At 36.8% G+C, this 12,181-nt stretch overlaps 1 protein-coding gene across 2 annotated transcripts in view; it reads left to right on the top strand.

Moving 5' to 3' along the window:
* COL3A1 (collagen type III alpha 1 chain) overlaps window positions 1-12,181 on the top strand; it is a 116,464-nt gene that overhangs the window by 76,892 nt on the left and 27,391 nt on the right. For both annotated transcript variants that reach the window (XM_088466946.1, XM_088466945.1), the window contains 14 exons: window positions 1,977-2,075; window positions 2,159-2,203; window positions 2,437-2,535; window positions 3,548-3,601; window positions 3,710-3,817; window positions 5,440-5,493; window positions 5,580-5,678; window positions 6,119-6,172; window positions 6,556-6,654; window positions 6,810-6,863; window positions 6,947-7,000; window positions 7,896-7,949; window positions 9,504-9,557; window positions 9,816-9,860. In XM_088466946.1, coding sequence (XP_088323072.1) covers window positions 1,977-2,075; window positions 2,159-2,203; window positions 2,437-2,535; window positions 3,548-3,601; window positions 3,710-3,817; window positions 5,440-5,493; window positions 5,580-5,678; window positions 6,119-6,172; window positions 6,556-6,654; window positions 6,810-6,863; window positions 6,947-7,000; window positions 7,896-7,949; window positions 9,504-9,557; window positions 9,816-9,860 — 972 coding nt within the window. The remainder of the gene's footprint in view (window positions 1-1,976; window positions 2,076-2,158; window positions 2,204-2,436; window positions 2,536-3,547; window positions 3,602-3,709; window positions 3,818-5,439; window positions 5,494-5,579; window positions 5,679-6,118; window positions 6,173-6,555; window positions 6,655-6,809; window positions 6,864-6,946; window positions 7,001-7,895; window positions 7,950-9,503; window positions 9,558-9,815; window positions 9,861-12,181) is intronic.

Genomic DNA, 12,181 nt, shown 5'->3' with positions numbered 1-12,181 from the left:
ACCCCCTCCAAGCCACATGAAGCCTACCCCACCTTCCCTGAAAGTCCCACACAGAGCCAACCTCCTCCCCAAGCCACATGGAACCTACTGCTCCATCCCACCACTGATGACTCACCTGACCTTCCTGACGTCCAGGCAGAGCTGCCCCATGAGTCCCCTCCTTAGAGTCATGGACATGTGCCACATGATGCTGATGAGGGACTCGGGAGTCACTCTGCGTTGCATACAGCAGCGCTGACTGTGTTGCTGCATGCAGTAGAACAGCCATGGCAGCTGAGCCTCCACCCGGGAACAGGTGCCTGCTGGACACTTGTTCTTGGCAGGGTCACATCGACCCTGTGTGGAGGCCATCTTTGTGTGGGGGTTCCAGGGCGACCGCCCCTGTCGCCCCCCCCCCCTTTATCCGGCACTGTCTTGCGCAAATAGACAATAGTATTTAAACATTACAATACGATGAATTTTGATAGTTCCTTGATGGAATAAAATAAAGATATCATCAAGGCATAGGTCAATGAACAATGAATAATTCATATTACCAGTTTTTGAATGACTGCTAGTGGATTAAATGTTACTCTTGGGCGCAGGTGAGCCAGAAGTTGTAAACTTCTGTCTTTGTCGTAATATATTTAGTCCACTATTTTCTTTTAAGGGGATACTGGATTCCCCTTATCTCTTGGAGGTTGCAAACCACACTGGTTACAAGGAAATCTTAGTCTTCCATCCTCCTGTATAATAAATTTCAGTTCCTCAGGGAAGAAGGAAGAACTGATGAATACCGGAGGGACATGTTTTGGGGTATATCCCTCTTCAGCTTGAGCCTCAGAAACAGACTAGGGTAAATTTGCCTTCGAAGTAGGGGTGAGCGGGTTCGGTTTTACTCGGTTTTACTCGGATCTTTTTATTGGCTATCGCCGAACACGTGTTTTGGATAGCGAATGAAATCGAGCTGAAATTGCGGTAAAGTGGCGATAAGAACCGAGTAAAACCGAGTAAAACCGAACCCGCTCACCCCTACTTCGAAGGGTAAAATTTCTGGAATAAAACAACAACCTAGTTAATAGACCATTCGGGAGGATCTTGGTTAGAATTTTTTTATCGATAGGATATAGCAAGCAATATTTTTCTGGAAAGCTTTTATAATTAATTATGAAAATACAGAAAGACATTGACTGTAGGTGGAGAAACAATGTTTGATGAGCATGTCTACCATTCAATGTACATCAAGGTTATAGAAAAATAACCATGGTAATCCTAGCATATCAGAAAAGCCAAAGAAGATAAAAGCATGAAGGTGTCCCACAGGAAGACCAAGCTCTATCAACAGCCATAGTACAAATAAGATTTAAAGACTCTTGACTAGTCTCATCTATACACTGGAGATCCTCAGCATGTTCACATTGCAATACCATGGCCAGTAATGGGCAATGTTTTCAAAACTTCACTGTATGACTTAATAACCATTGTGATGACATTTTATGTTCCAATCAAAATCTACTGTAAAGTTTCTGATCGTTCATTTCTCACTACAATAAACAGGCCACAATACAGCCAGAAGTGACCAGGTTGCTTGGCCAGAGAGCCGAATTGCTGGATCCTATTGAGTTTTTCAAAGCAAAGAATAAAGCCAAATTAGATCATACCCATGTTGTGTTGCCACCTTTAGTTGTTATATCACAAAATGTCCTTGTTTTAATTTTTACTTTACCACTGTTCAGATACATTTCAGAAAAATTGGTGTTAATTAGTATGTTCAATAGTATCTGTAAGCCAATACTTTGGAACAGACTTGCTAATTAATTATATCAGTGCTTTGTCCAAGGAGGGAGGCATGAAAACATGAGCCAATGCATCCTCAACAGCATCATACTCAAGGCCATGCACCAAAATGTTTCTGAAATCCAGCATAGAGCAGATCGATTGCATAATATTCTTATAATATAAGTAAAATTAAACTTTTTGTCATCATGTCTTTTTAGGGTGATGCTGGATCTCCTGGTTCCCGTGGGTCCGATGGCGGCCCAGGCTCTAGAGGTGAAATAGGACCTCAAGGTCCTGCAGGTTCAACTGGCCCTGCTGTAAGCATTTTATGTATATCTATCATTTTATTTAGTCTAATTGATGTATGTTTGCTATAACAACATATTGTATGTTATTTAAGGGTCCTTCTGGCAGAGATGGAAATCCAGGTGGCAAGGGAGAAATGGTAAGTATGAGCCAAAATAAATTTCTAAATAAAGTGGCAAAAGGGATATTTGCTTTTAGCATATATATTAGATCTTCTTCTTCTTGTTATAGTTTATTTATATAACTCCACCAATTTATGCAGCACTGTACAGAGATTTTTGGTGATTCATATATGTCCCCGTCCCATTGGATCTTACAGTCTAAATTGATGTATATATCACATTTATAATAATATGTTTTTATTCTATAAAGGGTCCTGCTGGTATGTCTGGTGCTCCTGGTCTAAGTGGTGCTCGAGGTCCTCCCGGTCCACCGGGTACTAATGGCGCTCCTGGCTTACGAGGTGCTGGGGTAAGTGGTAGTAATGATTCAACTATTGTAAATTAATGTGGCATAATAACATTTTCCAACATGCTCAGTTTAAAATAGAATGACTATTTTAAAAGTAATTGTCTTAATTAAAAACAGCTGATTTAGAGGTTGATGCTTCTCTACTAATAAGATGAAGTTTAAGATATTTGATTAGAAAAGCAAATATGGTGATTTATTTTCTTAGAATATCAAAATATATTCTTGCTGGATACACATTTTTATTTTGCAATTGAGAAATAAACAAAAAAATATTAAGGCCATTAGATTGAAACACTTAATGATCCTAGCAAAATTAAATATATTATTTATGTCAACTATGAACTCTGTAAATTTCTATTTAAGCCTTGTACATTTAATGGAAATAGATCTAATGATATAATTCCTTAAAACATTTAAACCATAAAATAGTATTTGGATTGTTGATAATTTTCAACACAATTTTTCATGAAATATTTTGGTACTATGCCAGATGGCTTTGAATTATTTGTGTATATTTACTTGAAAGATTACTTGCAGAAAAATGTTGTAAGTGGAATTTCACATGGATTTTTCCTTGCTCTTCATAATCAAAGATACAAAATGTATCACATTCGCTGTAATGTTGCCCTAGATATTTGAAAATAGGTATGCTTTGCTACAAGGAAGAGCAAACTGTCCTCTTCAAATTCATAATGAGATACCTGAATAATAATTTCTTCTAGGCAAGAAAATACTATTCAAATCAGGTTTTTCTTGTGATTAAAAAAAACCTACAGCACGAGCTATTTTAATTGCCCCCACAATTCCAAAGTGGGCATAAATCATACTGTATATTGTAAGCAAATGACGATGTCAGCTGTTTAGGTGGACACTCTCCATCCACTTTAGAATTTGAATAAAAATGTTGATTGTTCTTTTGATAGGATTAGTTGATCTCTCTTTTTTATTATTATTTTTATTCTTATTATTATTTTACAAAAATGTTAACATTTATAATGATACAATATTTTAGGGCGAGAATGGCAAAGACGGTGGAAAAGGAGAGCCTGGCCAAAGGGGAGAGCGTGTAAGTCGATTTCTAATTTTCAAAAAATAAAACCCTAGCGATCAGAAGAATCCTCTGATACCCAACTAAAGTCTATGTCACTAATGTGGTTGTTGGTATTTTGTTTAGGGAGAAGCTGGAACTCCAGGTGCACCGGGACCTGCAGGAGAAGAGGGCAAGAGGGGAACTAATGGCGAATCGGGTACTAATGGTCTCCCTGGAACACCGGGAGAGAGAGTGAGTTTCATTTGTCCTCTAGTTATGATTTATTTATTTCATAGATCATAAAAAGCAACAACTAACTTCTCGGTTCATCCTCAACAAATGCAGCTCTTTCATTTCATTTTAAACAGCTGGCTATCGAAAAGAGAAGTTCTGCTCTCTGTTGCTACACTGTCCATAGACAGATATACAGTAACTACTGTACTTTTACTTAAATCTACTAATTGGAAATGAGAGATTTATTCAGGCTTTATGTCTTGCAGTTTAACTAATTATACACAGGGCAGGTGATGTTTCATTTGTGCGGGCCCCCATTGCTACAGTATATCGCAAGACAACGTCTGCCAGATGTGTGGCCCCAGTGTAAACGTAATGCCAAATAATGATCAATAGAAATAACATAGGATCGTTGAAGGTCGTGTTGGTAACTTTGGTCAGAAGATGACCGCTCTCAGTCTCTGAGTGCAGTGATGATCCAACTGTGTAAGCTGGAAGTGACCTGGTCACTGAACAGCCAGGTCTTATCTAGCTCGGCCACCAACATATAGGACCAAATGTAATAGCATAGTAGTTACAGGCGCCCGTCATTATTTTGCAGATTTAAAGTGGCAATAGTTTAAAGGGCAAAAACATGTTGGCTTTACCACTGAAATTATTGCTGCTTTAAAGCTGGCAGCTACAGTAGATTGCTCAAAAATCGTGGGTGAATGCAGCTCGCAGACTATTACATTTAGAGCTACACATTAGCAAATATTTTATAGGGCTCTGTTTATCTCTTAATAATCAAAATGCAAGTGCTATTTAGACACAAGCCTCAGAGCACAAAACAAGCCATGACACAGTTTAACATTCATTAACAAATAAACCAGTGTTAAGATTGCCGGTCTGTGATGATTAATTAAGAAGATCTCTCTTAGAGCTCTCTTATGCCTATATTGAAAGTCCTATAATGGACTGAAATTAGGGCAAAACCTGATCCAGGGGGTCCCTCTAAGATAGGCAAAAAAGGCAACAACTGTCATCAAAAAATACAGTATAAAGAGTTAATAATTTAGGATTCATCACAAAATCAAATACTTTTGTGTTAGTTTCTAGTGAACTCTAAACCAAACTAATTTATATATGAAAATGAAGAAAAAAAAGGCATTGATGACTTCATTCTATTAGAAATTGTCACTCTTGTAAAATCCTTGAACCTCAAGAAATTGGCTGAACGCAAATCTTGCTTAAAACACATATCCTGTTTCTTTTTCATATTGGACTAGATACCATCATTTGGATACGGTTGTTATGTTTTGAATGTATTTGAATGATCAGTCTATGTTGTGCGTGATTTTTATTCCGCATTCTGATGTACTGTTTGATTATTTTGAAATTTGTTTTGATAAAAATAATAAACATATATAAAAAAAAAAACACATATCCTGAAATCAGCAGAATACTTAAACATAGGCTTGAAAGAAGCCAAACTAACATGCACATCACTAGAAGGTAACAATCTTACAAGTCACATTCGGTAAGGTGTAGCTGACAACTTACTCTTGCCATATTATTGAATACACAGTTGATTACTTATTTCATAACCTTAAGAATAGACATTTTGATACCTGACCATTTTTCAATTGCTCCAATTTTAGGGTACTCCAGGTTTCCGTGGCCCCGCAGGCAGTAATGGAGGCCCAGGTGAAAAGGTAAGTACATCCTCTGTTACCTCCAAAAGAGAATATAGAGTTTTGGAATTTTTATACACAATTAATATAATTTATAAACTACCTAGGGGCCTGCTGGAGAACGTGGGCTTTCAGGCAGTCCAGGACCAAGAGGAATTGCAGGAGAGCCAGGAAGAGATGGAGGTTCTGGTCTACCTGGACTTAGGGTAAATATATAAAAAAAGTTTTGTGTCACCTACTGTATTTATATTCAAAATAGTTGATGTATAGACCTCTTTTCATATTAGAAGTCAAATTTCCTGAATTTTTAAAAAATGTTTGTAGGTCATTTTGCACATTACAGCAAGTGTCTATGTTAATTTATTGGCTTCACTCTATAATATATAATATAATATATTATAATAAAAATATAATAAATAATAAACAGATGTGACTCTGAAACAACTGAAATGAAAATGTAATATTATGCACTTAAACCATATTATTATATGTATGGATAGTGAAAATTGCTCAATTGTTTAGTAGTTGTATCCCACACTTTAATAAAGGTGTAAGATTGTTTCCAAAAAGCTAGTTAATGTATTTAATACATTTTAACCAGTTTGCAAAAGAATCATGTTGATCGTTTCCTCTTTCCATGTGTTAGGGTTCTACAGGTAGTCCAGGTAGCCCCGGATCTGATGGCAAACCAGGACCTCATGTAAGTGTTGTAATACTTCAAATATAAATACAATGTTAAAAAAGCAGAGTATAAATTTTGGACTAAATACTGTACTCTGTAAAATAATAATGGATTAGGAACAAATCTATAGTCAAAGCTACATAAACGAAAACCTAGTAGAAGTAATTAGGCAGATTTATACAAATATTCTTTTTTTCCCTATGAATTCTACAGCCTCACAGCTGGTCACAGCTTAGTAACTAAGTTATGCAAATCATTAAATTTATTGGACTGTTGATGTTTGTTGTGTAAGCAACAAGATTGTGAGCTACCATACTAGCAGCTGCATTTCTTCATGTTAGTATTAAGCTATTTGTGCTTCTGTTTTCTCACAATGGGAACTATTTATTCTGACTTTTTAGGGACCTGCTGGAGAATCTGGAAGGTCTGGCAATCCTGGTCCACCAGGGCCAAGAGGCCAACCTGGAGTTATGGGTTTCCCTGGCCCCAAGGGTAATGAGGTTAGTGTATCTCTTTGTTGAAAAGATATGTTTGATACATCTCCTTGTATTTGTCTTTGAAATGTCATTTATAAGACATGTTATACACATATATATATATATATATATATATATATATATATATATATAATGTAACATCACATTATTTATTTAAGGGTCAACCTGGTAAGAATGGAGAAAGGGGTGGTCCCGGATCCCCTGGATCACAGGTATGTATTATAATATTTATATCAGAAATGTTAGTTTTCATGATCCTTTAGTCTGAAAGTCTTTTTTTTTTTGTGTCTATTAGGGTCTTCCTGGAAAGGGTGGGGACCAAGGTCCACCAGGTCCCGGTGGTGCTGCAGTAAGTAGTGCACTGTTTTTATGGTGGAATTTTTTTATAGACTTTGCCCCATAAAGGAGTAAGAACTTAATGTGTTCCAATCTTGGGGGACAGCATAGTGTGGTGAACAAATGTGAGATTCCAGACAAGTGTATTAAATGGAAGTTCTCGTAGTAGTTAAACCAATGCATGGTGGGAAGACTCAATATTTCAAAAAAAATGTATAGGGCATCTGTATCAGTGGCTGCCCAAACTCAGAAGTGAAATTGGAAACCTGTTGTATTGTTTTTGCCAGTGAAAATTGTATGTAATTCTATTTTTAATGATATTTTTGAGAAACTGACAAACATTTTGCATAATCTTACATGGCATAGTCGTGGTAGTTGTACTCTATTCAGATCTCTTTTGGCTTGATAACTGAACCAAGGTTTCTTGGTAGAGTTACTCAGTTTCTTCTATTACTGCCTCGTGGGCTGGAGTACTGCATGTTGAGTGAAGATATTACAATAATATGATGCCTTAACTTGATGATAGAGGGCCCTGATAAAAGGTTTTGCTTCACATAATAATTGTATTTGACTTTTAATCTAGGTGTAAAATAAACTGAGAAAAAAATGAAGATCATGTAGTATTTGTTTGAATTATATCTCTTTTTTTTAGTGTCTCTTACTACATCAAGACCACAGTTTTTTATTTGTGATGGATAGCTATAGAAAATATACAATAAAAAAAATAACCAAAGAGTTTGAGGTTCTAAAATATAATTTTCATTAAATTAATCAAACATGGGGACTATCTTTAGCATGAATTAACAACAAGGTCCAATGATAACACATAATTACGAGTATTTACTATTTATTACTGAACATATCATTTTGTAATTTTTATTCATTAAACATGTTTGTGTCTTTTGTAGGGTCCTCCAGGAGAACGAGGAGAACCAGGAGCTTCAGGTCCACCTGGTTTCCAAGTATGTATCATCATCATCATTCTTAATTTGGAAAATTCTGCCACACTGGACATGGGTATAACAAATCACATATAAAAACAAATTGTACATAAATACTCAAGTACATAGAAAAATTACAAAAAAGTTTTGGTGAAACAGAGGATAGAGAGGGGGATATCAAAAGTCTGTTTTTACTTTCTTAAAAGAGACAATTCTTCACCTAGTTGCCCATTAGGGTAAACTGTTTTAACAAAAAATGTTTCTAGACTTTAATAACTTTTTCATTTTACGATGTCTAGGAACATGACAAAGAAATATGGTTTTAAGCAGGGACATAACAATTAAAATACATTACACAACAAGTCTACAAATTGCCAGAAGTTCTTCAACTTAACAATTGCATATCTGTAGGATATAAGTTGCATAACTGCAGTCCACAGTTTGGTATCTAAAATAGATATAACCTGGTACAAAAAGAGCCATGCTCTTCCCAGTAATGGTTGTGGCATGGATGGGTGGGCTTGGTTTTGGTGGCCTGCAGGGTCACCTACAGTATCTAATTTTTACAATCAAAAGTGTTGAGACAGCAACTGAAGTGGAAACCTCCTCCTTTCTTGTACAAACTGACAAACATGGGGAACACTTCTGTTTTATTAAGTATCATAACAGTTATTAAGTATTTATAAGGCACCACAAAACACTGGCCACAGAAAACAAAACAAGGACATACATAACAAAGTTGACAAAGAAGGTTCAGACATGATATGGAGGACAGAAAGAGCCCTACTAATGAGAGTTTACAATCTAGAGCAGTAATAGACAATTCTTCATGGGTCACATGTACAGGACTCTAACTTCCAAAAGGGCTGCGCCTTACCCTTGTTCCCTGCAATGAACCCCTTCATCATTCATCCGAAAATGACCTTGCATGGTACTCAACCCTCCCAACATGCCTTCCAAATGCCACTCAGACCTCCTCACCATATTCCCACGATGCCGCTGACACTCCTCATATGCCACTCGGACCTCTCCATATGCCTTCCACATGACACTCATACTTCCCATTACACTGAGACCTCCACACATGGCACTCAAGCTCTGACATGCCAGAAAAATGCCTCTTTTCCCTCCTCACATGCCACAGACTACCCCACAGCCCACATTCCACTCAGACTTCACCACATATCCTTTTCATGCCACTAATTCCTCCCCACTGGCTAATTTAGTAAAGCAATTAAAAATGTATTTAAATTAAATAATTCATTTAAATAAAATGTATTAATAGCAGCCTGTAGAAAAGAATTATACTAGACAACACAGAGGAAATAAAAGGAGAACATGGAAAATACACTGTACTCCTCCTCTAGTGTGCATCATGCAGAGGAGGTCACATTGTGCAGAAGATACTGTACCTGCTCGTAATCTATTCAGTCTTCTTGTATCTCTTGCCTTGGGAACTTTACATGGGTACACCATAGAGCTGTCCTAGACAAAGGGTAACATGAGTTTACGGTGTGCATTGTGTGCAATTTCAAATTGTAAAATGTCAACTTAACTTTGTACTTCTCCCTACAGGGCTTGCCTGGAACTAATGGACCCCCCGGGGAGGGTGGAAAACCTGGTGAAGGTGTAAGTTGCCTCAAAAATACACATTTTATCAGCAAACCTAATTCAGTAATCAAAGAAAATGGTACACTATGGTGCAGCCTGTAAAGTATGAGCTCCCAGAACTCCATGACATTACATTTGGAAACCCTGAGAAACAGATTCTGTATATATAATGTATCACATGTTTATTATAATTTTTAAATGTTTGTTCATTTAAGAAACTATTGTTATCTTTATATAAATTATATAATAATGATGCATCATTTATTTTGCCTATAGGGGCCAAAGGGTGAAATTGGTGCTCCAGGGAATCCAGGTAATAAGGTGAGTTTTATATCTTGCTATGTTTTAAAGATAGACTACAGTATATTGATTTGATGGATATTATATGATTAGCCAAGCAGTTGTCAGTAGTGACATTTTCTGCTAAAGTAACTAGAATTCTTCCAACACGAACCTTGTTCTTCATGATCATGATCTTTATCAATGGTCCATTCTCACTTTTGTGGGCTGTCTAGATGGACTAGTGAGCATGTCGAGAACATTAGTGGATTAAACCCCAGCTGGTGAATTGCATGTTTCAGTTTTGGAACTTGGGATTGGACTATACAAATTTATTGGTCATCCTAAAGGTGTCATTGCCCTTCAAGTTTAAAATAGAGCTCATTTGAAGGGACTGGCAAGCATAGGGTACCCATGGCCATCCCCTTTGTCCTCACATATGATGTGGATCATAGGGTAAACTATGTCGGAGGCTGACCCTGTGACCAGGAAGAGAGTTTCTTTTTTAAACCTTCTACTTAAATCTATATGACAGAGGGCTTATTACCCTACAGTTTTTCCCTTTTTTATTTGCCTATTGTATATACTAAGGGGTATACTGTACAAACAGTATAAAATGGACACTTGTTATAGAGCTACACCAATTTTCTATTATGGTGTTCATACTGCAACTCTCCTTTTAGAGACTCATATTTATCACAGTTTCCCTGTCTGTTCAGTGTAGGAGAATGGACATAATCAGTCACAGGTTCAAGTTGTTTCTAGATTTTTTTTCTTACTGCGCATAATAGTGAGAAGTGTGAAATCTGAATTGAGCTCTTCAAATACTAGAGGCATTTAAACAAAATAAAAAAGTTAGTCATTAATGATATATAGAAAAATTTAGTACTGTAGGTAATACAGCAGAAAATCTACTGGCTATTGCCCACAGGCACTGAAGCTGCATGGAAATAGTGGATTTTATCCACATCTACCGATCACACAAGTCAATTGCAGAAATTACCCATGTGGAATTTGCCTAGGTGACCAACAATACCTCTATCAAGTCCGATAATTATTGGGCATCATAATGTAGTCAACATGCAAGACAAAATGTAATACATAACATCACATATTAGTGAGGCAGTAAGCAGTTGAGATAACCACTTTGCTTTATGTAATAATGGGTGCAGCTGGCTGAAGATGGTTGGAAATAGGGGACCTGATTCAGCATTAGGAGCAAATGAAAGAACGAAGTAAAAAAACAAACAAAAAAGAGCAATTTCCACTGTGGCAAAACCATGCTGCACTCAGGACGGGCAGATTTAAAATTTGCAGAGAGACTTACATTTGGAAAGCCCCAGCTTAATTCTAAATGTTAATGTAAAACTAAACCTCCCCAGTTCTTGTTGGGTACATGGAAAAGAAGCCAGTATTGACCCTGAAAAGCAAGAAAAGGAATGCGTTTGCACCACTTGCATTGGAACATGGCTTGTTCCTGGGGCAAAAGGCTCCTTTTGGCTTCTTTTGTGCCTAAGGGGTCTATTTACTAAGCTGTGTTAGGAGATAAAGTGAACGATGATAAGGTATCAGCCAATCAGCTCCTAACTGCCATGTCACAGGATGTGTTTGAAAAATGGCAGTTAGGAGCTGATTGGCTGGTACCTTACTTTATCACCTAACACAGCTTAGTAAATAGACCTCTAAATCTGAGCACAAAACTACATTTTAGTTGCAGAGGTGGCAATTGCATTACTGATTTACAGGCAGCCTGTAAAGGTTTTTCTCTTATAGAAAATGGACAAATGTTTAGAGCAGCTGACAACATTTTGACTTCACCTGTAACTTACTATGAGATGCATTCTGCACCATTTCGGTGCCCTTTCATAGTGAAAGCACATAAATATATTCACATAAACCAATGCAAAGGAAAAATTAAAATGTAAGCTTGAACTGTGTAAGCATAAATCTTACAAACGTACCATTTTGCATGTTGACTGAATTTTTTATCAAATTTTAATTTATTTAGGAACTGGAAGAGTAAAGGATCACCTTGCACTACAGTACACTGTTATATATGGAACCTAAAATCTAAACGACAGCGGTGTAGTCATATTAAGTGCACGTACGAAGTGTCTAACATGTTATTTTTCTTCGGAGAGCACTGAGGATTAATTTATTGTATATTTTATATGTGAACATGACCCTTCTTCTCAACCTTTTGCTTTGAATGCTATCAAAATGACTGCAAATCATTATATAAATATGTGCCATGAATAGTTCTTAGTGGGCAGGGGGTTCCTCTGACGGTATACTGTGACTGTACACAACAGGTCTGTATACACACAAATCCTTATCGCTGGAGTAAGTGTGAAGGGTTTCAA

Source organism: Taudactylus pleione, unplaced genomic scaffold, assembly GCF_031769625.1.
Source record: "Taudactylus pleione unplaced genomic scaffold, aTauple2 ptg000067l, whole genome shotgun sequence".
Taxonomy (NCBI): Eukaryota; Metazoa; Chordata; class Amphibia; order Anura; family Myobatrachidae; genus Taudactylus; species Taudactylus pleione.
The sequence above is the reverse complement of the archived record's forward strand: the minus strand, read 5'-3'. Positions and strand labels throughout refer to the sequence as shown.